Source organism: Rousettus aegyptiacus, unplaced genomic scaffold, assembly GCF_014176215.1.
Source record: "Rousettus aegyptiacus isolate mRouAeg1 unplaced genomic scaffold, mRouAeg1.p scaffold_m13_p_2, whole genome shotgun sequence".
NCBI lineage: Eukaryota > Metazoa > Chordata > Mammalia > Chiroptera > Pteropodidae > Rousettus > Rousettus aegyptiacus.
In genome coordinates this window covers 102,039,084-102,066,979 of record NW_023416295.1, presented here as the reverse complement: position 1 = coordinate 102,066,979, position 27,896 = coordinate 102,039,084, and the positions used below count along the sequence as shown (strand labels likewise).

At 34.0% G+C, this 27,896-nt stretch overlaps 1 protein-coding gene across 18 annotated transcripts in view; it reads right to left on the bottom strand.

Moving 5' to 3' along the window:
• The window catches only part of ATP2B1 (ATPase plasma membrane Ca2+ transporting 1), a 115,029-nt gene that overhangs the window by 45,866 nt on the left and 41,267 nt on the right, over nt 1-27,896 (bottom strand). For all 18 annotated transcript variants that reach the window (XM_036237581.1, XM_036237584.1, XM_036237579.1 and 15 more), the window contains exons 2-5: nt 16,171-16,596; nt 6,438-6,635; nt 2,190-2,444; nt 1,974-2,099 (exon numbers count right to left, since the gene is read on the bottom strand). In XM_036237581.1, the coding sequence (XP_036093474.1) occupies nt 1,974-2,099; nt 2,190-2,444; nt 6,438-6,635; nt 16,171-16,378 (787 nt within the window). In that variant the 5' untranslated portion in view covers nt 16,379-16,596. The remainder of the gene's footprint in view (nt 1-1,973; nt 2,100-2,189; nt 2,445-6,437; nt 6,636-16,170; nt 16,597-27,896) is intronic.

Sequence of the window (27,896 nt, the reverse complement as noted above, 5' to 3'; positions counted from 1 at the left end):
TTTTAACAATTCTGGCTTTTGGCGGATTTCAATTTTTTATGTTCTGTTCTTTCTTACCATAGGTAATCAGATGTTGGCAGTAAATGTGCTCAAAGTAAACGGTTTTTGTTCTGTTCCTATCCACATGGCTAACTGAAAAACTGCTTTTAAAAATCTAAATTTAAGAAGCCAAGAACAGCAATAAGAGATGACATCATGAGAATAAATTTAAAAATAAATGCGTTTCATGTGTTTTAGTACATTTTAGGAATAGGGAAATAAATGCAGAAAAACTTTCCATTGCGATAAGGGACTCTACAAGTTATTTCAGTCTTTTCTTAAGCATGGAAAATTTAAAGAGTTCTTTTGGTATACTTAGTGCATTAGGAACCTGAGTACACATAAACTTATGAGCTATCTCTGTAAAAGCAGAAAAGGACTAAAGTTCAGTTAAAGGATGTCAACCTGAAGAGCTAAGCACTATTCAAATAAGCTATATGTACATAAAAATCCATGAGGTTTACACGGCAAAAGGCAAGAGGTCAAGACTCTCAGTTCACCAAATACCACTGCCCAGTTAGTCAATGGAAATAAGGTTTGATGAGAAAGCTTCTCTCTCCTTTAGAACAAAATTATAGATTTTATTTGGTTAACATTAATTACAGTTACTTAGAAGTATGGCAAGGAATAAGTAATGTAAGTATATGTTATACATAAATACATTATACTTATATATCCAAAATATTTCTATTTGGAATAAATCATAAGCACATCAATATAAAGAAATACCCAAAGAGAGTATGAATGGCCTTAGTGGTGAAGGAAAGTAGACAAACTTCAAGGTTTTTTCAAAGAAATGTTAAGTCTATATTTACAACTGAAACTTCTGCCCTATTTATAATGGTGTTTATCTGTAAATCTTAAAAAAAGGTAATTGTTAAACCTGGGTATGTTCCCCATAGTTGTGATTCTAGCTGACCTTTGTCATAGGTTTCACTTTGGTTTCAGTGAAACTATGTTCAACCAACTGAAATATAAAATTCACAGAGAAGAACTGAAAAATTATAGCTGCCAATTTATTAAATAGTTAAATCAGCAGAAATCTCCTTACAATGTATAAAGTATCGGCATTTTGTTAACACTTGAAAATAATGACAGAAGACAAATAAAAAAACTTTTCCTTCCTCCGAACTCTAGTCTAATTGGATCTAATGTATTTTAGAAGGCAGCATATAGTTGTTCCCATCATTTCATCAGTTTTATTTTCAATTAACCTTAGGTCAAGCTATCAGTCAGGCTATTACAAGAGCCTTCCAAATAGACACCCATTCCTCCCCTTTTCAAACAGTACCCTCACCCACACAAACTCTTCCGTTTTCCATTCTCAGAGCACGTCTTAATCATGTGCAAATTGAATCCTGCCTAGTAGATGTAGTGCCACTCCAGGACCTACTGTTGACTAGTCATATAAACTTAGATAAATAGTTTATGTTTTAGACTCAGTAGTTAAATGAGAGAGTTGAATTCGGTAAACTTAAAGGATTTTATCAGCTCCTAAAAAAAAACAAACTCTGTCCTTTGTAGACCACCATAGAGAATTCATTGATTTGTTTTAAACACATCATTCTTCAATTTTATACTTCAATAGGCCGTAAGTATAAATGTGATACAGAAAAATAGAACAATTCAATAGAGATCATCTGACTGATATTTTAGTTTTATTGTTCATTAACAGTAACGATGACTCTCAAATGTCTTGATTTTTTGGACCCAGTTTCCTCATTTGTAAAATATAGCTCTGGATTCAAAGGTTTCTAATGTCTGTCAACTTAGCAAAAAAAAGAAAAAAAAAGTCTCTGAGAGGATTATAAGGATTAAGCCAGCATAAACAGAGTCTTCTTCACAATACTGGCTCTTAAGGAAACCATTTTTGCCAACAATAGTGTATACAGTTGTGGGGGGAAAAAGTTAAAAGCTATAAAGAAAATTCATACCTGATAGAAGTAAGGGATCCTTATCTAAAGACTTCTTAACATGATCAGATTCACCAGTCAATGAACTTTCATCAATTTTAAGATCATTGCCTTGAATAAGTATACCATCAGCTGGAAGAAGATCACCTAAAACAAAAAGCATTAATATGCTAAACTGTAAGCAAGATTACAATAATTCTACATCTAGTGTCACATCTTTTACTCTTTTTTACTTACCATATTTCACTTGCGCAATATCTCCAACAGTAATGTCAGCTACAGGTATCTGAATGACCTGACCACCCCTGATGACTGTAAACTTCTGTTCTTGTTCAATTCGACTCTGCAAACCTCTAAACTGTTTTTCCTTACTCCAGTCATTGAATGCTGTTACTAACACCACACACACTACTGACAAGAGGATCGCAGCTCCTTCAATCCAGCCCGTTTCACCTTCACCTTCTTCCTCTCCAACGGAAACTTCTCCACAAACTGTTTGGAAAGAAAGAAAAATGCTCATTTAAAAGGATTCTGAATTGATGGCAATAGACATGTAATAAGTTAATTTCACTTACAGCTCAATGAACTCAAAAGCATTCTATAAGCATGACAAGAATGCTGAATATATCAATTTCAACTTCCCTGCCTCTGGAGATTCTCAATCTCAGGATAGGTAGGAACCCTAGGGTACTATTTAAGAGTAAGAGCACTGGAGAAGATTAAATTCCAACTCTCAGGCTAATTACTTATTGTTCGGACTCAGTTTCTTCATCTGTCAATTAGGATATCACTACCTACCCCAGAATTGTTGAAAACTCAATGAGAAGATACTTAGGTAGATTAATAGCTAAGATATGCTCTGTACTCAACCAATGGTTAATGCTATTAACAATTATATGTGGTAGACAAAATGCACATGAGAAGTATTATGTGGTAGTCATGAATCATTCTTATTTGCTATATTAATTTTACTGGAGTATGATCATATGTTGGCTTTCAAGACATAAAATGTTAAGCAAAGTGCAACTTATTAATTCAACAACTTGATAATTTGCTCTAGGTGCCAGACACTATTTTAGAAGCTAGGGATACAGCAGTGAATAAGAGATACAAGCTCTGTCTCATTAGGGAACCCATACTCAGATTGTTAAGTTCAGATGATTATGAAGAATGCAGATAATAAAACAGATAATTAGTATCAGATATATTAAGTGCCATAAAGAAAATAAAACATGGTGGTGTGCTATTAAATGAAGAAAAAGGGCTAACTACGGTTGGGTGAACAAGAAGGCTCCTCTGAAGTATCCATGACATTTGAGCTAGAAGCCAGATGATAAAGGAGAACAAACCATATAGCTTTAAGGGAGGAACACAAAGGGAGCGCAAAGGTTCTCTGGCAAAAGATAGGGGAGGAAAACTAACTCTCAAAACTGTAAGGTCAATAATGGTGAAGAAATAATAATAGAACAGGGCTTTTTGGACTTTGGACTATAATCTATTTGTGAGCCTAAAATCAATTCCGTGGCTCAAGAGCAGCATTCTGAAAACTGAAACAGAACAAAATAGAAAGGATATTCATGTATTGTTTCTTGACAGCTTACTCTGGTTATTTATAAATTCATATGTTCTTCTGCATTCCTATATGAAGTTGTTTCTTATTGAGGGTTGAGCTAAAATCTCTGAAAGTCAATAGTTCTCTTAGAACAGGCAAAGTAGGAAAAAAAATATTCAGAATAAAAGAATGAGTAAATAAAGGACACCAGAAACAAGTAAGGTATATTCCAGGATAGTGAGCATGAACTGAGCAGAGAATCTGAGGTGCAGGGTGCTGAATAAAGATTAATCTAGGAGAGCTACATGACACAGGTGAAGGGGAGAAAACAGAGATGAGAGAAAGATCAATTGAGGATGAAATGGAAGGGATGATGTAAACATTCACAAAAAATTTGCCTCACATTTTATGAATGTATAGTGTAATTTTCCAAAGACTATATTACATGTGCTAATATAACACAATGAATACAGAAGCAGATGAGAATCCAGTTATCTTCAAATAAGCCAGACATTAAAGAAATACAATGAAATGAAAAACACCACTACTCTTTTCATTATTTCATTTAAAGCTTCATTAATAATTAAACATGGTAACTATAATTACATATTTATTGTAACAGTACTTATTTTAAATGCACTAAGTACTTTAAAATTTCTGTTTTAATTTAGAATCCAGTAAATATCGATAGATATAACTCAAATGATCAAAAGTTCTTTACTTTAATACTTACACTCTAATACTTTAAGAGTGTAAAGGGGCCCTGTGACCAAAGAGTTTGAGAGCCACTAGTAGCATACTAGTGACTACAGATTTATTAATGACATGGATTATAGGACTTATTTTCACACGAAACCATACTAGTAAGACATTTTGATAATTTAGATTTCTATGACTGTAGGTCTATAATTCATGGATTTCCTTTTAAGCAGATTAGCGTTACTTAGTGTTAAAACATAATAAAATGAAAAGATACATGGAGTTAGTTCATTAATAAATGTTAAAAAGAATTAAGTACAAACACTAACTTCTCACCACGGAACATCTTTAGAAGTTTTATTAACACCTTCTAGTCGATTCTGAGTCTCTTTAAAGGACCTTATGATACTGACAACTTTAGATTACCCTCCCGGTTGAATCTAATACTAGTATCTCCTTAAGTGAATTTGGGAAAGGACCTGTCAACAGATCCCACAATGAAGCAATCCCAATTCCATTAAGATTTGTCCAGACCTTATTAGTAACAAAATCCACTACCACTGAAAATACTTTTCCCTTAGTTTTCTTAGAGTCTTGTAATAAAAATGTTAAAAGTAAAAAGTTTTTAATAATCTATTAACTCACTTCAATTCTAAAATGCCAATTCCTAGTATTCTATAATGACAGTTGGATAAACTGAACACTAATGAATTTAGCCGTTTATTGCTAAAATAAACATAGTATGATTTCCTTTTTCAAATAAAAAGATACACACACCTACACATTCTCACACCTACCTATGCATGAACACATAGACATGTGAGCACACACAAACACACATATACACAAAAAATATATTTTTAAAATCTGGGAGGGTATATATCAAAATGGTATAGCAGTAATCTCTAAGAATGGGACTTTCAGTGAATATTATTTCCTCTAAATTGTTATTTTCCCAATTTTTTCTATAGCAAAATATGTACTGTTTTATTATATTATTTAATAAAAATAAAAGTTTTACAAATACTTTAGGCTCAGTACCAACAAGAACATTGCCTAAACCTTTTCTTATTTACATCAGTTATTCTCAAACACAGGTAGTTTTGCCCCCTTTTGTATACCTGGCAATGTCTGGATACGTTTTTATGTTTTTGGTTGCCTCATCTGGGAGGTGGTATAATGAACACAGCAACAAAGAATTTTCCAGTGCAAAAATGTCAACAGTGCTGCTGTTGAGAAACCCTCATATACACTGATCTCAGGTAAAAATGGCCTATTCTGTGACCAACTTTCTTCATTTAAAAAAGGTCTCACATGAGCTGTAGACATACCTTCGAAGGAATTATCTTAAATAATTACCTAAGTCAATTTTTATTAAGTCTTCATAACTTGAAAGATATAAAAATGAAGCTTTCACAAAGAAAAATATTTTGGTGAATCACCCTCGTGATATATCAAATACTATCGTTTCACTCTATAGCTACTTAAATATATTGACCAAAACTCAAGCTAGATTTCCTAGCAGGTATAGAATGTACTGTCACTAATATCCATTTTAAATAAAATTTATGAAAGGAGAAGAAGATATCTAAAAGAGAAATGAAGGGCACAGAGAGGTGGAATAAAAACAAAACCATTTACAGCTACAAGTTAAAGCAGCTCTACCATTCTAGAATGTATTTTTTCATTGGCCAGGATATACTGTAGTACAAAAAATTCTAGAATGACAAAGAAGTTACCCAGATCACATACATAACAATACATATTAAGAAGTTCAAAAGTAATAGATTAGGGAGGAGAATAGAATTTTGCTTTCATAATGATTTCCCAAATGACTGTCAAAACAAAAAACAAAAACAAAAACAAAACAAAAAAAATGAAAAACTAATTATTTTACAAAAGTGTGCTAAAGAACTTAAGAACAGTGATGGCATAGACCACATCATAGTTATGGCTTAGCTCTTTGTCAAACACACAGCATGTATATATATATGTGCAGGTTATTTAACCTCTACTGTAGAGTGGAGGTGACACTATCTATACCATGGGGTTATTGTGAAAATTATCTGTGGTTATATATTTAAAGAATTACTAAAGGCACTATTAGAATAGTGCCTGGTACACAGTAAAAAAAAAATGCCCGCCTGCTATTATTATGTATTACATAAGTAAATGAACTGAACTTAGTAACACACATAAAAGTCTTTTGTTTTTTTCCTCCCTAATTTACTTACGTGCATTATCTCCTTCTGGAGGTTGATAAAAAGAAAGGCCCAGTGATACTATGGCTGCAATTTCTAATATAATTAAAGTGACATCTTGTAATGCTTCCCATACTAATTGGAGAAAGGTTTTTGGCTTTTTAGGAGGTATAAAATTCTTTCCAAACACTGCTTCTCTTCTTTCTATATCTGCAGGGTTTCCACTTAAACCTAATTAAAAAAAAAAAAAAATTCAGTGAATAGTTTTACCACTTACAAATGAAAATATTTATTTTATTCAAAACACATTTATTCTTTACACTTTAAATTCCAATTCAAAAAATCCTGTATCTTTATGTGTTAGCCATGTTCAAAATATAAATCACTGAAAACATGTGCAATGCATTAAAAGAATATTTTAAGTAGGTAACTCAAAATTAGATTAAGAATTTTCCGAACTGCTTATTTTAGATCATATCATCTTATACTGCTAGAGACTTAGCACCAATAAGACACTTTGATAGTTTTTATATTGAAATTATACATTTCCCTGACCTTTACTTATAATATTTCCCTCCAAAAATGAGGAAATATATAAAGGTTTTTTTTTTTTTTTGCCTTACTGCATCTTGGTTAACTTAATCAGTGAAAGTCTTTGATTTTTCACTCATACTTACTAAAGAATAGTGAAAAGTTAGTTAATCTATCACAAGCTCTAAAACTTTTCTACTAAAATGTGTATTATTCTTGGAGTGATAAAAGATTTGCAAGTTATAAAACACAGAAGACTTAGAATTTATTTCCAGTTAAAGAAATAGGTAGTATTATTGACTGACAACACCTATTGTCATTGTAAGGGAAAGGTACATTATAAGACATATTTAATACCTGGAGTGTGGAATTAGAAAGCTATGAGGGAATGTGAACATTGATTTTGCCTTTCCTTCACCCTATTGAACAAGTCCTCCTCTAATTTAACCCTGTTGATCCTGTCAAACCTAGATATATCCAAACTAGCTAATGCAGAGTTATGTACACACATTACTGTGGAGGAATGAAAACACAGCAAATAACATTTTGCCTTAGTTTGTTTAAGAATACTGAAGAAGGGGGCAGAGATACCAGGATGTTATGAATTTTAATTTATAATTATAAATTTAGATTTATAATTAATTTAATTAACTTCAACTCTTTTTTGGAGGGGGCGGAGCAAGAGCTCATTCTAAGAGAACATCAAAGGAGGAAGACAGGAAAACAGCAGATTACTGGAAGGCTGTCTGTTGGCTATGTTTTAAGTATTAATCTCAATGCAGAGACAGGCAGAGAGTAGAAAAGAGACAACAAAGAAACTAACTACACTGTTAGAATAAACAATAAAAAATATACAGATTTTAAAGTAATTATTTACTTTGTTAAAGATACCAAAAATATTCCAGAGAATGCTTTCACTAGCAACTCCAACAAAGTTCATACTGGGCAGTTCAGAAAGCATATTAGATTTCCGATGACAAAAGTCATCAACTGAATGCTTCCACAGAGCTCTAGGCTTTGAGACAGTCAATGGAAAGAAAGGCGGTGAAAGACTGTAGCAATTGTATTAGGGGGAAAGACAGTAAGAGAGAAGAATCTTATAAATTATAATCTAGAATCCATACCCTGTTTCTTCAGACTAGAGCAATGCTTCCTAAATCACAACTGACTGCAAACAGTTAAAACTGGTCCATGGTTTAACTGGTGGATAGCAGAATCAACATAGTGAAGTTTCTCAAAAAACGAAGTTAAAGAACTAAACTTTGAGATGTTCTGAAATTCTATGCTTGCTGCTTTTCAAAATAAATGTCCTTTCTTCTAAGAAAGGATGATACTACATAAGTTTATTTTATATTTTAATGCCCTTACTAGCAAAAATAAAAGATTGCTCTCTCCCTTTGTCAGTCTGCATTTTTTTCTAAGACATCTTCTTGAAGATATTGGTTCTATCGGTTTAGCTCACACGTAATAGAGCCTACCATTAACTGCATATACAACACTTGGTAGTTTTAAATATCGTCACTGTAACTATAAAAATAAGTGATAAAATCTTAATATAGTGGTTATAACAAGGGCCAATATTTTACGTTAATGCTGAAAAGAACAATCATAGAGCTAAAGATAGCTTAAAAATGTATCTAGGGTTTGAGAAGGGAAAAAACCAGCTGGGCCTAAAGAGTATTATAATTCTTCTATGCTACCACCAAATATACAAGCATAGACCTTGGTCACTATACCAATAAAGTTGTGTGACTTAAGAATTGGGTGGAAATAGAAAGGCAAGCAGGAGTTAATGGTTCCGTTTTATTGATTTTCATATGACATGTCCATTAAGCAAATAAGAGGAAATTCTAGTAGACAGCTGGCTATCTATATTTGGAACTCACAGAGAGATCTGAGCCAATCATCAATATACAGTTGATTCTGGAGCTATGGGCCTGATAAGAGTTCCCAGAGAGCTAGCATTAAAGAAGAAAGCAGGGCTGAGGTAAGAACAATCCAACATGTGATGGTTAGACAGGGGAAAAGAAGCTAAAAGCAACTGAAAAGAAACAGAAGCATGGAGAAGGGGGTATGACTCATAAACAAGTTCATGTAATATTATGGAAGCCTAGAAAAGAAGAGTTTTCTAAAAGATGAAGATAATGTGGCTGACTATACCAAATGGTATTACAAAGGTTGAGTAAGATGAAAACAGAGAATAGACAACTGGCTTTGGCTACATGGAGGCTGATGACCTTGATAAGGAATCTTCCAGTGGAGTGGTGTGTAAAGAAAGTCTGATAAGAAATAACTGAACAGAGAATGGGAATGAGTAAATGGAAACAATAAGTATCAATAACTTTTTCCAGGAATATAATATAATGGGGAGAAATAAAGGCGTAAAAGAGAATTAAAATGCACAAATACTACCAGTTTGTCTTTTTAAAGATGAGTGATAAAGCAAATTATTTACCAATTAAAATAATCAAGTAGAGAGATGACACATGATACAGGAGACACAACCTTATGCTAGAGTAAAGCCCTTAAATAGGCAAGAGAAAATAAAACCCAAGGCATGGGTGTTAGTCCATTGTAAGTGCAGGAAGAGGCGCCCATTGTAAGGAGGTAGAAAGCAAAGTTCATGGGGAAGAGATATAGCTCAGCTGGTAAAACTGGTAATAAGACTACATGGTCCTAGTTTTACAAATATAGTAGGTATGATATGAAATCATTAAGAATAACTTAAAAATAAATGTAATGAGAAATCTTCTGTATAGTTCTGTTGGTTCAGTTGATTATAGTGTTAGTGGCAATGAGGCCAAGGGCATGTGTGGCACTGATTTCCTCATAGCCCAGTTAGCTTCACAAAAAAAACCATCGAAAGCTGACTCAGAATTACATGCTTTTGGGTTCTGGATCCACCACTGTGAAAAGAAAAAAAAACCTGTATTCACTCTATAAATACATAATGGCTCAAGAGTACTGTCTAGATATTTGACAAGGACATATAGAATAAAACACAAATTATATCAAGAGCTTAGTATTTTAAAAGAAAATGTAGTATCCCAACTGCTGGGAATAATAAAATTAAGTCTCAATTTAGGAAACGAAGAGGTGGGAGTACTGGATGTAGGAAGCAGGTGGGTCAACTGAAAATTATGGCTAATACACAGCACATACTACAGTCTTATCAAATTCTGTACTTGAAATTGTCTATATTTTTGTACATTTATGTGTTTGGGTGTCTGTGTGGTGTGATAGTGGTGGTGGCCACAGCCACTCTGGCTTCTCTAAGTGAGGGGCATGGGAAAATATGCAAATGTAGGAGCATGTAAAAATTTATTCTATATGCATTCTTCTCGGGAAACAGCCTAATAACTCTCATTGTATTCTCAATTTCTAAAGAGGAGACCCCCTCAAAAATTTTTTCAGAATCACTGGTCTGAAGTCAAACTTAGGCCATGCACCATGACAAGTACTATGCATACCAAGAGAGATGAGTCAGACAGGATGCCTCTCTCTGGCACCTGCCCGCAAGGAACTCAGTTTGGTGCAGGCAGACAAGTAACCAGTTAAATCACAACCCAGCGTGTTAACTATTATGATGGAAGTGAGGATGTTGTGGAAGTACACAAAGGAACTGAAATTCAAAATTTAGGGAATTGGCGTGGACAAGGGAATTTAAAGATCTCTAAGTTGAGATCTTAAGAATAATTACGAGATCAACAGTCACAGGAAGGATGAGGTAAAGTGTTTTAAATGAAGAGATTAGTGTGTAAGAGGCCCAGAAACAAGAGTGACCTTGGCACAATAGTATTTAAGAAAACTGAAAATTCTGCTATGCTCAAACATTGAGGAGCAGAGCTGGAAAGAAGAGATAAGGTAGAGAGATAAGTAGGAGCCAGATCCCACAGAGATTGTTAACCTAAGTGAGAAGTCTGAAATTCATTCTAAGGGCATGTGTGAAACCACTGCCAGCTTTAAGGAGGAAAGTGACAGGCAGTGTGAAGGGAGAAAGAAAAGATGCCAGTTAGTATGCTGTTACCTGAAATACCAAGACAGTGGCCTCAAACAGGGTAGTGGGGATGTAAAAACGAAGGCACCGTGAGTTAAGACAGTTGGAAGTTAGAACTTCCAAAGTGAGTCAGAGTAAGTGAAAGATACCTATCAAAGTCAAGGCCACCTAACAGGTAGATAATAACAGTTTCACTGGAAGAGAGAAAAGTAGAACTATGCTTTCGAAAGGGAAAATTTGAGAAAATGAAGGTGTCTAAAAAAGAATTGGGCTTTCAGCCTCAAAGCTTGGGAAAAAAACTTGGATAGTAGCTACAGATGAAGGAATCAAGTGTACGGTTTTAGGAGTGGATGACCAACACCCAGGGAGAGAATGTAGGTGAAGAAGACTGTGTATAGATAAATAGAAATCTGTGGCTTGCCAACATCTCAAGGAAAACATTAAGAGGCTGATGAGACTTGGCCAGAAGGAAGAAAGAAAACCCAAGAGTATAATGTTATGAAAGCTAGAACAGAGTATTTTGAAAAAAAAGTATGTCTATTATATTTAGAAAACAACTTAAAAAAATTCTACCTAAAGCTATGCTACTTCAGGCTCTATTGAGTAAAACTTTAAAAAATAATATGTATGCTAAAAAGTTAGAGGAACAGTTACAACGATCTTCAAGAAATTCATAAACAATGAAAACCAGTGACCCAAGCAAGTATTAAATGTCTAATTCTCGATTTCATTAGCAATAAATTTCTAGGACAAGGTCATATAGGATCATCAATATAAAACCATCATTAGTAACTCTATACATGTATTAAAGCATACATAGCTGGCATACTATGGCCATGAAAATCCTTGCTGAATGCCTGAAAGAGCTATGCCAACCTGCATAACCACACATATAGATCAGGGCATCAGAGCATTCTTGTACTAGCTAAGTCAATAATGATTTCTTCTGGGCAAAGGGATGATTTTTTGAGAGAGCTAAAATAGATTCTCATGCGTGAATGTTAGTTCTATTATATTATACCACGAAGACATAGTCAAAGAACATTACTAACAGCCTTACTTTTGTGAGTGCAAATATAAACTGCCATCTGAAACATGGAAATGTTAGTCAGCCAGGGACAATTGCTGTTGACTCTACCTTGCTTCCTACCACATACATCTTTTGTTTCTTTCTACCACTGTTTCCTTTTCTTATTTTCTTTGCTTTTTTTCTCTTCTACCTAATTTTAGCAACCACCACTTAAAAAGGTTATTGTCTCATTTGCTTTCTTGCCCTTAGCATGTCCATGAAGCCATGCCTCTTACAGAATATACTACTTGGTACTTGCCTTTATTTTTATGAATTCATTTTTATCTTTTGTTTAATGAAGTACAACTGAGTGATAAACATCAGACCAGGGCTACAGATCTGCATTCTAGAAATATTATTAGAGAGGCTAGTCTACCATTTAATATAAAATATAACATAGATAACATAGGAAACACATTAAATGAAAAAGATATCAAAAGCTAGTGTAAAAATAAAAGGATTAAGAAATATGACTTAGAATAGAAAAAAGGATAGGCATAAGAAAGTCAATGTAGGAAAGCAATAAAGATACAGAAGAAAAAACTATAACAGTAATTTCATTGAATTAGGATGTTACAAGTAGGTTATTTTGGCATAAAAGTACTTTCTTGGATTCTTGAGGACTATAAGATAGATACTTACTTTAACAGAGAAAGCTAAAAATATAGTCACAAGTCTCAATTCCAGTTAACCTTGAAATTTATAGTTCTAATTCTTTTAAGAGTAAAGATGGTTAATCAGAACCACTGGGAAGTTTTTAGTTTAAAAACCACATCTTCCCCAAACACCTCCGATTGATTAGGACACATACAGTAGGCTTCAAATCAAGTTAAAGAACTACTCTGTTAGAAAACAAGCGGTAAAGTAGTAGGCCAAATGAGGGAACACACAAATACAACTTCCTGAATGGGGCATGGGTATTTTAAACCCTAACTGATAAGCAGGACCTGAAAATCAAAATTTTTTCCATCATGTAAGTCCTGCCATTAAAAAATACTATCGAGAAGAGAGAACACAGTTACCTCTTACTCAAGAGTCCTCTCTTCTGCAAGCTGTATGAGCTGAACTTTTATAAATAGGTGGTTCAATATAATGGTTAAAAGCATGTTACCTGTAGCTAGAATGTCAAGGTATGAATCCCTGGTTTGGGGTTTTGACATGCGAGACTCTATAAGTAAAGTCACTTAACCTTTTTTGATGTAGGTGCTTTGGCTGTAAAATATGATAAGGCTGTTATGAGGAGAAAATGAGTTAATATATGTTAAGCACTAACAACCAATCTGGCACCAAAAATGTTATGTGTTACCTATCATTTTTGTCCCTGTTCTTAAGAAATGTCTTCAGTTGTTCCCCCAGACTTTATATCAATCTAATACTGATAACCCCCAATATTTCTGATTTTCCTCCTCCATTCATTTTTCTCTAATACACAGATCACTAACACACTATACATTTCATTTAGTTGTCTTGTGACTTTGTCTGCCTCATGTAAAAATAAGGCGGTGATTTTTGTTTTATTCATGACTATATGCTTGGAACCTAGAAAAAGTACCTGCCACACAGCAGATATCTGATGAATACACACAATCCTGGCAATTCTACGAAGCACATATTCTTACATTTTATTAACGTCTCTAAAATTGGGATGTAATTTAATTATATACTTAAATTATTTACAAGTAAAACTGCCAACAGTAAATCTATTTTTATGGGGTATATAAAATATATGACAATTAACAATCTAGATCTGATGAAAGAACGTGTCAATGAGTGAATTAATAAATGAAAGAACTAAAGGGACTGACAAACTTCAGTTTTATCTAACCAAAATTCATGTACTTTGAAGAATGATTTTAATGTTACTTTCCCTGACTATAAGCAGAATATACTAACAAAAAAGTACTTGGTGTCTTGATCATTTTCTTGGGCAGATAAACTCATAGCAGATTATACCTGATGATGAGTCCTTTATCATTTGACTAATTGATCAGTGACAAATGCTCATTAGATGAGTGAATTATTTCTAAATTGAACTAGAACTACTCCTATGGAAATAAGTCATTTAATCTTACAACTGTGAATACAAATATAATGTTTTGTAAAATATAAAAATAGCCTTTTTCACAATCTAAAAAACATTTCCAAATGACGAAAAATATATATAAATACCAAAGACAGCAGTTTGTTCAAATTTCAACAAAAATTAAATTCACAATACTAGGAAGATGAGTAAAAATTTTCTAAGAATAAAAGAGGGAAAAATATTACACACATTGATTTAATGACCAAAGCAGCAAACAATATACACAAAATTTTGAGTGTTGACAATTTCTAGAGATTACACACAGCTTCCATCATGATGTCAAAGGAAATAATTTTAAATTTTAAAAACTAATTTTAAAAACTAGTGTACTAGATGCAAAATTTTCAGTTAACTTAATAACTTCACTAATTAAAACAAAATTAATGTAAGGAGTACTGCCAAAAATAACAGTGTAAAAGAAACTGCAGTGCAAATGAATTAGGTCTATAAAAATGGAATGCATCATAGAGAGGTGTTTAGTTAACAGGAGACAAAATTTTAGTTAATAGCAGAGTAATACAAAGACACGTATGTTTGGAGGAAGTACAGATTTGAAACCGAAGTTCAATACCATTTTTATGAACCAATATAATAACAAACCAAGTTATTATATTGAGGGCTTTTTAATGTAAATGTTTCTATCAGTTTGGTGATCATTCAACATTCAACAACTGGCTTTTAGATTAAATGTAGTAAGTACATATGATTGAATTAAGAAATCTACCAACTGAGAGCAGCATGTTAATGTATAAATCTCTAAGGTGATATAAAGTTAGCTAATATTTCAAAGTGGGTTTGCATATGAACAAATACCAAATTTTGTCAAATACTATCTGTTAAAGTCTGTGAGTCTACTCCTGATTCTCTGAATTTACATCAACAACAGGGATCCCAGATACCTTAAATGGTACAGCATATTGAAATTATAACTAAGAAGAGTTCATGTTACTAGTTGTTCTGACTTGAGGATAAGATTCAAAAAATCTGGAAAAGTTAACAGGTCTTGCAGAAAAAACAACATACTCTAAGTGATCTGAGGAAGCCCTTTTAGAATATATGTGAATATTGATACCTGAGAGAAATCGAAGTAACTACCTATCATTAAAACAATGAGCAAGTTACACAAAATTATAAAAAGGTTTAAAAAATTTTTAATGTGATATGATATTAACAATTTGGAAATAACTTTTTGCTATTTATATTTTATCACAAGTAGTAGCATGGCATAAGGTATTTAAGAAAAAAATTTCTCTAGAATTAGCTTTGGAATACATATTTAAGTTTTAACATTAATAATTTCTCACCCTTACTAAAATAAATTGTAGTCACCAAACATTCATCCTCATGTATTTGGAAATGCCTTCTTTGTGATGTAAAACTTCCTAACATTAATTTTATGTTCAACATGATCAATGTGTGAAAGACCATCCTTCTCAAACCATTTCAAAGACCATAATGCACTGAACTTATAATGAATTTTCCTTTTTTGTTTCTAAAACAGAAACTTAGTACAAATCAAAAATTATGAAACCAAAGGCTTCTTTGAATGTAGGGAAACTGAACATAATGCTTAGATTAAAAAGCTATTTTTAATCAAAAGAAATGTCTGCTAGGTCAAAAACTGCTATCTAATCAACTTCATTTGCTTTAGGACCACCTGAATTAATTACTAAAATTTAGGTTAAAAACACCTCTAACAGCTACTGGCAGTGACAACTATTTTAAGTCACCTGGCAAAATGAAGGATAGTGAGTAGGGTTTATTTCCACTGAATGCCCTGTGGGATACCAAGCCTGGTTCCATCCTATCTAGTTAGAGGGGAAAAACAACCTTGCTATCATAAACAAGTGGCAATAATATGTACAACAGTACAAAATACTTCCTCCTGCTAACTGAAAATATATAAATTAATATGCAACATTATTTCTTAATTAAAGTTACTTTAACTGCACCAATCTCAGAGTTAACCCATCTTTAATGCCACTAAAATTATGGCGTAATCATAATTTTAGTACACTAGCCAAGACAGTATAACTATACAGTACTCTATGCACAAATAACTAAAAACAAGTATAATAAAACTCACCTTCATTTGGAGATGTTTTCAACCTGGTGCAAATTCCATAGACATCTCCATAGCTTTCCTGTATTTTTCGTAATGCATCTGTAGACCTGAGCTCCATGAGAGCCCGCAGTTCTGCGAGCGTAATTCCAAAGTCTCCATCATGATTAGCTTCCTTCAAAGAGTTTTTTACTCCACTATATGAAACTGAGTTGTTTGCCATGTCGCCCATCACAAGTATAATTTATTAGGAGGAAAATGTTTCCCAAAAGACACTAATTTTCACTTGATGTATTTCCAAGATGAAAATCTCTTAAATATGAAAATCTTTCTTAAACCAAACACTCATTGTATGACTTTGTAAAGCAGCATCAGCAGCATTTCCCAGAGAAGTATCTTGACCTTTGGCCCATGATTAGTTTCCTCATATCAATCATGAGATGTACACATCTGTAAGCAGAAAACATTTAAAAGTTACTAAAATCCATCTTAGAGTATTGTGCATGCAAGCAAATGTCATCAGGTAAGCAAGCTAATGAAAGTACATCATTTAATTATAAAAATATTTTTTAACTGTAGCCTCATGCCTTTAAAATGTTTTACATAATAAAAGATCAAAGTATAACTTCTAAATAGAATTGTATATCAACCACATGAGATCTATTAAATGAAAATGTATTCCACATGACTGAATTTTGTCTCATTCAGTTTACTGTTATTAACAGTTATCATTAAGTACTTATGTTCCAAGCACTATGCTAGTTGCTTTAAATTCATTCTCTCATTTAATCATCACAATTTAATCCCAATTACTACTCTCTACTCTTCTAAGAGTAAGGTCTCAAAGAAATTGAGGGGTTTCTGCACAGCTAACAAATGCCTTAATTGGATGAGTTAGGATGTTTCCAAGCCCCTGTTTCTCCTAATAATACACAGACCTATCTCGTCAAACCTTTCATAGAGAATAGCCCCTGAAAGGGTAAAAAGTTAAATGCTTTCCTGCAATTTTCCTAAGGCTACTCTGTGACATCACCATCTTTTGGGCTTCCTAAAGCTATCTGCCACCAAAATTTTTGTCACATGTCACCACCTCAGGTCTTCCCTTGATCAGTTATCTAAAGAAATTCTCTACCCATTAGTCACTCTTTACTGTTACTCTATTTTCTTTGCTAACCCTTAGAATTATCTGAAATTATTTTGTTCATTGATTGATTTTCTTCTTTTTTTTTTGGTCTCCTTCCATTTACAGTTTTAGTTCTGAAGGCAGGACACAGGTTTGTCCTACACCCTGAGAACCTAGAACTGTGTGCCAGGCACTTGGTAAACAATCAATAAGCATTTGAGGAAAGAATGGATGCATTACTTTAATTTTCTTCAAAATACTCTCAAGTTGTTCTCTTACTCTAAAGATGAGCTCTCAACTCTTCTTTCTCCATCTATGTGCTTTAAACAATCACTGCAAAGTCAATATATACACAACAATAGATTCACCTTATTCCTATATCAGAGCGCTCCCTTTCCCAATCACCTGGTCCTAATCACCTGAGCTTGAGATCGTAAATCATCGTAAAGCACCATTCATCCTAACCTCAGTTACTGAGTTGGGTTAACCCTTCCTTTGAGAACCCTCTTCTATTATAACCCTTTTCCTTCTTGATCTTCAAGTCCCCCTACACAATAATCATTTCCTCCAACCCAGGTTCTCTTTCATTCCAAAATTTCCTATATCCCTTCTGCATCCTGCTGCTACATTTAGATTTTTAAATAGGCATCATGCCACTATATCTAAACCTATAGGATGAAAATACAGGCCTATTGCTCATGCCCCTTTTTAGCATTCAACCCTAAGCTCTATTTTTTAACTCATGTTTAACACATAAAAGGTTTCATGATTAACAACTAGAAATTACTGGCAACTGCAATTAATCTTCAGCTATGAAACTGTTATGGGAATGTTTCAAATCATGGTATGTGGTTCTCAAAGTATCCATCAAAATCACTTAGAGGGCCTGTTAAAATAATTATCATTGGGCCCACCTCTATAATTTTTAGTTTCAGTAAATTAGGGTGGGCTCCATAATTTGCTTTTCTAACACATTCCCAGGTGATACTAACTCCACTGATCTAGGGAGGACACTGTAAGAATCATTAGACAGGAGATGAGCTAAAAACTTTGAATTTATACCAGCTGGTTGAGGATGGCTGGTGGAGAAAAATTCTGCCTGCCTTGGGTTAAATTTGCAAGAATGTGGATTCTAAAAGGCATTTTCTTTCATTGCTTGCTTCTTCCCACTTCATAAATCCTTATGTTAGCCCAATTATTACCAATTTTACTCATCTCCTAGGCACAGTGGGCTTCCTCCTACTCATGTATCAATTATTATAATAACCCAACTTCAAAAGCTGGTGAGGGTGGTTATCTGATAATCTTCAGGAGTTTTCATACCCCAGATCTGTTGGCATCTGAATATCACATCCATAAAACAGGTTATTTATTTACAGATAAAATAATTAAGGTTCATAAATCTGTTTGTTGGGGGACATATATGTCATCATTCTTTTTGTTTCCACTAAGAGGAATTTTCCTCAACATCTGGCCTCCTGCCCCACCAATGACCACTGAGGTGAAATGAGCTGCTTGACAGAAGATTTTCTGAGAGCAAGTAGACATGTACCTCTTCGTCTCTCAGCCTTCTCTTGGAAACCAGATATCTGCAAGATTCACGCATTCTGGTCTAAGTTATTAGGGGCAGATCTCAAGGTTAAAAAACCTATTGTTCAAAGTGCCTGGGATGGGGGTGAATAACTGTTTAGTTCTGGGTTCAATATTAGAACCTCGTTGCTGTCACAAAAAAAACAAAACAAAACAAAAAACAAGTCCTTCATTTCAGTTTTTGTCATTAACAAAATTACTATTTTTTATTTCTATGTGCCAATCTTGGTCTTCTCCCGACAGAAGAAAGGGGTGTTATTTTTTGGGTGCCCTTAACTTTCTCAGCAGTAAGGATACACAATAGAACTAATACGTAATAGAGCTAGGATTTGAATCTCCATCTGTGACTCAAAAGCCATGTTCCTTCCACTATAAACTGTCTTCATTTCACGTCCTCACGTCTACTAAGTTGAAATGGAAGTTTTCATTGGTCATAAAAAGTAAAAAAAACACCAAATGTGCCAATTTATAATAAAATCAGAATTCAGGAGACAAGTAGATATTTGTTATTTACCATCTCGGCATCCTTTCCTCCCATTTTTCAGCAACACCCCCATATCCCGACACCTCTGCCCATAATGATGACTAGTTTAGGAATGTGCATAAGACTCATTGACGAACAGGCAGTAATGAGGCTTCTGCTGTGACTCTGAGGTAGAGATTTATTTCTTCTTACTGAACTTAAATCTGAGATGTGGAAAGCCTCTGAAAAGGATCTAAAATAGGGGGAGAGAGGGAAGGAGGGAAAAGAAGATGAGAAGGAGGAAATGTGCCTGTCAGTGCTGGATCACTTGAGCCCCTTGGTCAATCAGTGGCTAAAGTCTGTCCTATTCCTGATCTTTTCGGTAATCTGTCAAATTCCTTTTTGAAGTTGGGTTTTCTAACCCTTTGCAACCCACATGGTTTTGATAAGTAGGTGACTACCAATCACGTTCAGTTTTGCACTGTTTAAAGAAAGGGGAAGCAAGGCAAGAGCACCAAATGCAAATGAGCCACTTTCCAAAAGTGACTATTTGAATTACTGATCACTTATAAATTATAAATCAGGCTGTTGTGTATTTCTAGATTGTCAAAAGCCTCTTCCACTATTTTCCTCTCTACCTATCCTTTACTCTTCCACTCACTCACCTAACTAGTGAACTGGTGAAAATGCTAAGGACAACAAAAAAGTTTTGCTTTTTGCTTAACTACAAAATGACAATTAGAAAGAGACACACTATTTGGGATTGAGATATAACAAAAAGTAGAACATTTAATTTTGCTCCTCTTTGTTCTCTAAAAGATTTTGATCTTCCATTTAAAAAGTTTAAGAAGTGAGGCCCCCAAAGAAGGCAATTTTAAAGAAAACACACAGCTACTCTATGTAGGCCTTTTGGCCTATGTAACTTATCCCAGAATCCCTGCATGATGTATGATCAAACCACTGTTGGTGGTCTTGAAGGATTATGGGAAAAGAAGTGGTTTAAGACTAACAGCTAACAAAGGGAGATAACAGACCTATTCTACCTTGCCTTATACAAACACACCTATAATGTTACCAGCTCATCTGTAAAATATAGACACAGTAACAGTAAATACACACCTTGTTAAATGTGTTGATACATGTAAAACAATTTGACCTTAGCCTGACACAAAGTAAATGGTAAATATGTTAGCTATTTTTATTGTTATTTAAAAATATTTTCAGCTAGATTCTACAGAGAATTCCCCCTCCCCCTAAGGGATACCCCCTCTGCCTCAAGTCATTTCAGATGAGGAATGTTTAGAGAAATATTTCTAAACCTAGAGGAAAAGAGAATCCTGATGATGTCTAATATAAATGAAGCTCTGCTATGCAGATAAAGCATGTAATGAATAACTATATCAAAAAAACTAATGAATGAAGGAGAGACATCAACTTTTATTTGTATTATAGATAACAGGCCCCACTACAGTTTGCATTGGTCAGGTCAGAATTACCATGAAATTATTCTATAAAACAGTAAAGAGACTGTTGAAGAATCAGGAAACCAGTCCATTGAAGAACTAAAGGAATTTAGTGGAGGGGAGGAATGACTCATGATAGCTATCTTCAAATATTTGAAAATTTATAGTGCATAAAAGTGACTAGATATATTCTGTAGAGTACTAAAAGGCACATAGAATGAAATGAAAAAAAGTTAGAGATTTTGGATAACAAGTTAACCAAAATTGGAATGGGTCTATAGGAGTTAATTTTATGTGAAGTTGGCTGGATTGTGGGGTGCCCATATATCAGGTTAAACATAATTTCAGGGAATGCATGCGAGGGTGTTTTGGTATGAGATCAGCATTTGAATAGGTAGCCTAAATAAAGCAGAGTGCCCTCTCCAATGTGGGTGGGCATCAACTAATCCACTGAGGGACTGAATAGAATAAAAAGTGAAGAGAGGGAAATTCACACCCACTTTTTGCCCAAAGGCTTGAGCTGAGATTTACTTCTCCTGCCCTGAGACTGGGAATTACACCATTGGCTTCCCTGGTTCCCAAGACTTGGCCTGAACTAAACCACTGGCTTTGCTGGGTCTCTAGTTTGCAGACAGCAGATTATTGGACTGCTTAGCCTCTATAACTGCCTGAGCCAATTCCTCAGAATAAATCACTAGTGTGAATGTGTGTGTGTCTGTATTTCCTGTTCATTCTGTTTGTCTGGAGAAACCTAATACAGGGTCCCTCAGTTAGAACTCCCTACCCCTGAAGTTGATTAAGCAAGATAGAAAAAGAAATGTATGGAGAGAGGCCTCAATACTTAAAGAAAGCCCATACCCTTTTTGTGACAATTTTAATCTTTAAAAATCTATTCTTATTTTAAAAGGTAATATCGCTGGTCCTAATGCAGTAAGCATGCTTTATACATGTACACAACTGACTTCCCATTCTCCATTGATCCTGTTTAGCTTTTAAAAATCAAGATTCTTTTTAGGCAAGATTACTTCAGAGATAACATACCCCAGAAAATAAAAGTTACTCTTTCTTGTATATAGTATTGAAATATATCATTTAATTTGAAGACCTAATTTGAATACCAATTGTACTCAGAAGCTTAGGAAAGTCATTTGATTAACTCTAAATTTAAACAAACTGGTTACAAATGAAAAGTAATTTTACTTGTTAGAAACTAATTATTTCATTTGATCTTCCATTCATTCGTCTCTTAAAATATCTTTTGAGTCAACTAGTTAAAGATCTCCAAGTAATCTTGATTTTTTTCAAATCACTCCCAATTCAGAATGAAATTTCAAAACAAAAAGTTGTAATCCTAAATTTTACTCTTCAATTTTCTGTTTACAGATTTTTATACTACTTCGGTGTCTAAATCTGTAACTGCTTCAGTATATGAAGTTACTTTTTATTTCATATATTCTTTCCCAAGAAATTTCAGTTATTTTAAGGCACCCACAGTGAAACAGCTCAATGTCTTTCAAGTTTCAACTGATATACTGAAATAAAGTGTTCAGTCTAATATCTATTAGCTCTATAACATGTCTCAGTAAAAATTTTAAAAATAAAATTAGTATTTACAAAGGTTCTTAATCCATGACTGACTGATTCCATAGGAACACTAATTATTGATCTGGGGTTTTGAAAAAAAATCCTCTAAAGACAGCCTATTTTCACTGAGTCAATAAGAGAATAATTGTTTATAAATTTCTAAATCAAAATAAAATACTAACCATAAACAAATTTTAAAATCATTCTGTTAAAAAATGGCTACAAAGAATCATGGAATTTAACAGCTGAAAGAGAAGTTGGAGATCAACTCCAACTGCTGATTTTATAGCCAGTGAAACCACTCATAATCTTCTGCTTCCAAAAAAGAATAAAGATGCTTATAATAAAAGAAAGTAAGCCTTACATTCTCATAAAATCATTAAAAAGAAGAGCAAAAGACCAACATTTAAGTCATGGGATAAATCATAACAATGTGTAGGTTTTCAGGAAGATACTATCAGTGAACTATCTAGTATCGTAGTTCAAATAGTTCAAAACACCTTAGCTGTTAAGACACACCATTTAACGGACCAAAAGCTAAAAAAGTTTGTGACTGTAGCCTTTCAAAAGAGAACGCTCAAGAAATCTCCATTTCCTTCCTTTCTTTCTTTTTTCTTTTAACAGAAACATTTATTTAACTTCCTTTGCAGATAAGTAACTGTTTTCACTGAGGTTTCTATTGGCATTTTACTGACAGAGAGCACTACCTCATAAATTAAGAAACCCAGTGTGCCTTGCCTGACTAGATGCTAGCAGTGGCACTCAGTCAGTGTGCACAACCTGAAACTCATGACCTTAAATGACCCCTGTGGGAGCTGGGCCATATATCCACTACATAAGTAAGCCTAGACTTAGGCACATTATATTGAAAATGTATTCAAAGGCAAAGCCATGCCTTATTCATCTTTGATCTCCGTATCTTACCAAGAGGTACTATGATCTTCTGCAGGAAAAACCAACCAACCAACCTTATACCTGGGTTCATATCCTAAACTTTAAAAATCTCTCAACAATTAAAACAATGCTTAATAAAAGATAAAAAATTTACTATAACCTACTAAATATTAAAGTACTGGTAATATCTGACTCTAACGGCAGAAAGAGCAGATGATCTAACTGTATGTACATCAAAAAGTAGATACTTCGAGATCATGAATGGTAGGAAATTACTCTTACAAAGTTGTGTTGTAGTCACATTATTTCATTAAAACACTCCAAAGAACCCAAAGATAACTTCAATTTTAATGTTACTCTGAACTCACATTTTTTACTTTTTAAGCATCTTAAAGAAAACAAACACTGCATAAAAGAGCATAAAGACTATAAAGCTTATTTAGAAAAGTAATTTATATCAGGTAAGGAAAAAATGATACAGATAAATAGGATTAAATTCGCCAAACAGGATTTCAGTTTTATAGAACTGATAAAGCAGAAAAATAAGAATTGTCTACAATGCCTGATTTATTAGTCTCAAAGGATTCATGAATTCACTGCTGTGTCTGCACTGACTATAATTAGTCCCACTCCCCTCCGTAAGTTACTTTTATCATCTACTAGACTCTTCCAGAGGCAGAGACTAAGTATAGTACTTTGAAAGGCAAGTTACAACTGCTGTCAGTAATAAATTCAGCATGATCTCTTCAACGAATCTCTCAGGGTGGGAAACAAGTAGATTAGAATAGGGGAGGCACTAATTTGCATTGTCTAGCTTTTATCACACAGCTGCAATGATTTGTTTACCTCTGTTTTCCCAATGAATTGTGACTTTGAGGAAGGATTTGTGCCATTTATTTTTAACCCCCAGCATTGTCTGGAATATAGTAGGTGCTTAATATTTATTGAATAGAAATGTTTCTGTTTTAACCTTAAGCTAAAAATCGATTTGAAAGACGGGTTTACAATAGTAAACATTGACAATCTAAACAGCAGAGCAAAATCAAACCTCATCCCCATGAGCCTATGTTTAAAATAATACGCCAGATGTGTAGTGAGTTAACAGAAACTCATAGCATTCAAGGAGTTTTCAAAACTACCATGATATGCAAGATAATATGAACTTAACTTTCTTTTCAGACAATAGAAGTTAAAATTGGGGGGATTGTTTTAAGAACTATATAGATGTCTAACCAATGTACTCTATACTTGAAACTAATATAAATAAATACATTTTTTTAAAAAAAGGAAAAAAGTAAAAGTAAAAAAAAAAAGTATTTCAGATTTTCAATTGAATTATACAATAACTGCTACATGGCAATGGTTTTTAACCAAGGTCCTAGATCCTTGAGGTTACGCAAAGTAATAATGCTGAGTTTCATTATTTCATAAAGCCTGGAGGAAATGATACACTTACTTGAGAAATAATTTGTTAGGGTTATCCATGCTTAATTAAAATGGTACCAAATCAATATCATAATAAAACAAGCAATTAGATCTAAATAATAAATAAAAATCTTATCCAGTTAAGACAGCTATCATTCTCTCTGAAATTTGCGATTTCTACTTCATCTCCAACTCCCAGATCAACACATTTGAATTTAGCTGCTTCTTTGTGCTACACTTAGTCTTCAAGGTGACCGCTGACCCCTCTTGTTCCTAAGTCTAATGGACATATTTAGACTTTCTTATCTGACCTATTGGCAACCTTTGCTACTGCTAACCACACACTCACTCTTGAAATGTTCTTTTGCCTTAATTTCTCTGACGTTTGACTCTTGTTCTCAGCACACTGCCATCTCTGGCTGCTTGTTCTCATTTTCCATCGCTTGTTCCTCTTCTTGAATAATTGTCAAGGGAGTCAGGGAGGGTCTGGGTGGCACTGTAATCCTGACCTTAATTGTCTTCATCTGTTTTAGTCACAGAGCATGAGATCAGTTAATAGATAATAGTAAAAATTTATTTGCATGAGCCTTTACAAGTTTTTTTCTCAGTCTCTCATATTTCGGAATTTCACAATTCAATTAAAATGATGAAACCGCACTATAGCAGTCTGGCTCAGAGAAAGTGTGACTAAAACCACCCGGTTTCCTTATCCTAGCCCCACACACAGCGACTATTCCCCATAGCCTTTAGCTTATAAAGAAATATGTCAGCCCAAAGCAGAACAGGTTTCATAAATTGGTGATTTATCCCCTTTCCTGGGCTGCAAAGCAATTACTCTTGCTTTTGATAACTGTCATTTCCAGCACAGATTATTTGTCTGTATCAATAAAGTATTTAATTAAGCAGAGTATGTGGTAAAATTTTAATGTGAATGATCCCAAACACAGATATCTTTAAGTTCACTACAGACATTTTTGCTTTATGGTCAGGTGTGTTAGAATCACCTTATTTCAAATGTTGATGATACCTTTATCTCTTGGAAGGTTCAAATTTTGCAAGGCTGTACTCACAGAGTAAAAACTACAATCCTTCTGAATTTACCACAACCAGGATAAATTTAAAAGTGCTGGGGCATATGCTGGATTATTAAAAACATTTACGTATGAATTCTACGTACTACAGATCAGTGGTTCTCCAACTTCAGCATGTGACAGAATCACCTGAAGGGCTCCTTAAAACACAGATGCTGGACCCTACTCCTAGAATTTCGATTTAGTAGATCCGAGGTTGGGCACACAATTTTACACTTCTTAAACTTCTCTGGTGATGGTGGTTTGATGCTACTGGTCTGGAGAATCACTATTTTAGATAAAAAGCGTGCCCTGAACTCTAAGGAACAACTGTTGGATTATCACCTTAATCCAAAATTTCCTGACAACAACATAAGCAGCAGCGAATCACTCATGGTTATTATGCTGTCCCTAATGTGCATGAGTAATTGAAAGCAGGTCATATTCTAAAAATATTCTGTGAGCTGTTTAAGTTGTTTTGATCTTTAATACCAAATATATTGATATTTTTTCCACTTAAAACCTTATATAGTTTCCTTCAAAGTAAATGTGGATCCTCATACCCCTATATTTTGAACATATGTAAAACAATTTTAAATTTGTTAAAAGTATTAGCTTTTAACAAATTTAACAGAATACTATCATTTAGAGACCTATCTTCTGCTCTCCTCCAAAATAAACAACGCTTTGTTTTTTCTCCTATTCTCTTATTCTATTTAGGCATTGTAGGAACTGTCATTCTCATAATAATAGTTTCCTAGTAAAACATAAACCTTTGAAAAGCTCAAAAATAAAATTTTATCTAATCCTGTGCAGCTTACCACCAAATATAAGAATATGTTACATCTCCAGCTATATGAGAACAAAATGTTCTATCATTTTATAGTCTCATTGGTTTTTAGAATGTTAGCGATAGTCAAGGAAGAGATTTCTAAATTAAGTGTTTTTTTTCCCCCTTCTGTTCAGGAGCTAGAAGGCAATATGAACACTTGAATGTCACACCAGCTGCTCTATCAGCCTACTCAGTTCTTAAGAGCTTCTATCCTGTCAGTTCAGAAGAACCTACACTTACATGCTTAAGGAAACAGGATGCTCATTATGTCACTGAATGAGCTCACAAAAATAACGTTGGCAATAATTAGGGAGGAATAACTCTTATTTTGTAAATTTAACATGGCTTTCTGTTTTCTTAATTAAAAACTAGATTTCAAGGATTACTTATTCCAATATTTAAACAACTGAATACAGAATTAAGGGGCAGCAGACACTTTCTACTTCTTTATATCCTTTTTCTTTATTTATGCAGTTTAATAGTTAATTGTCTTTTAGCAATTTCCAGCTGTTAACCAACCACAGGGTTGGTTACTAAAGAACAACTCCAAAAATCAAAACTTATACTTGCCTCCCTAAAAAAAAAAGCTAACTTCCCAGTAGTCAGCAACTCCAGTTTTGCTCTTACATTTCACCTGCACTTTTATCCTCCTCCTATTAGTTATCCCTGAAGAGACATAACATCTGGCTGAGCAATGTTAGTTAAAATGTTTTTAAACTGAGTTCTTAGTTCTATTAGAATCTTATTTTTCTCAGTCATACACAATCCACTAACACCTCTTACTTGTGTGTTCCTCTTTGTTTCGTTTCCTAAATTACTCTCGTCTCTACCTGTACTCAAGTCTACTTCAAGACCTTATTTCTTTGACAGCTATTACAAGCTGCTACTACTACCACCACTTCACACTGGTTTCTTTGCTTATCTTAAGCAATATTCAGATACATTCTACCACATAAAAGGCTGTGCCCAGTCCCCTTGGCAAAAAAAAAAAAAAGGCCAGGAAAAAAACAAGCCTCTCTTGGATATTGTTAACCACAGTTTATCCCTTTCTCCCCTACTTTTACTATGCATCTTAATAAGGCCTATCTTCAGTGCTTCCTCCTGATCATCCACTCTCACTGGATTAATCCTTACACTCCTGAGTTGTCTCTCTGTGGTGATCAACAACCTCAGACTTCTCAGTCCTCTTCCCCCAATATACTTTTGTGTCATCTGCTAGTATTCTTTCCTCTTACCCCTTATTTCACTTCTTAGTTTCATAGGTCTCTAACCAATCTGCCTCAGCCCACATTCCTTGGCTTTTAAA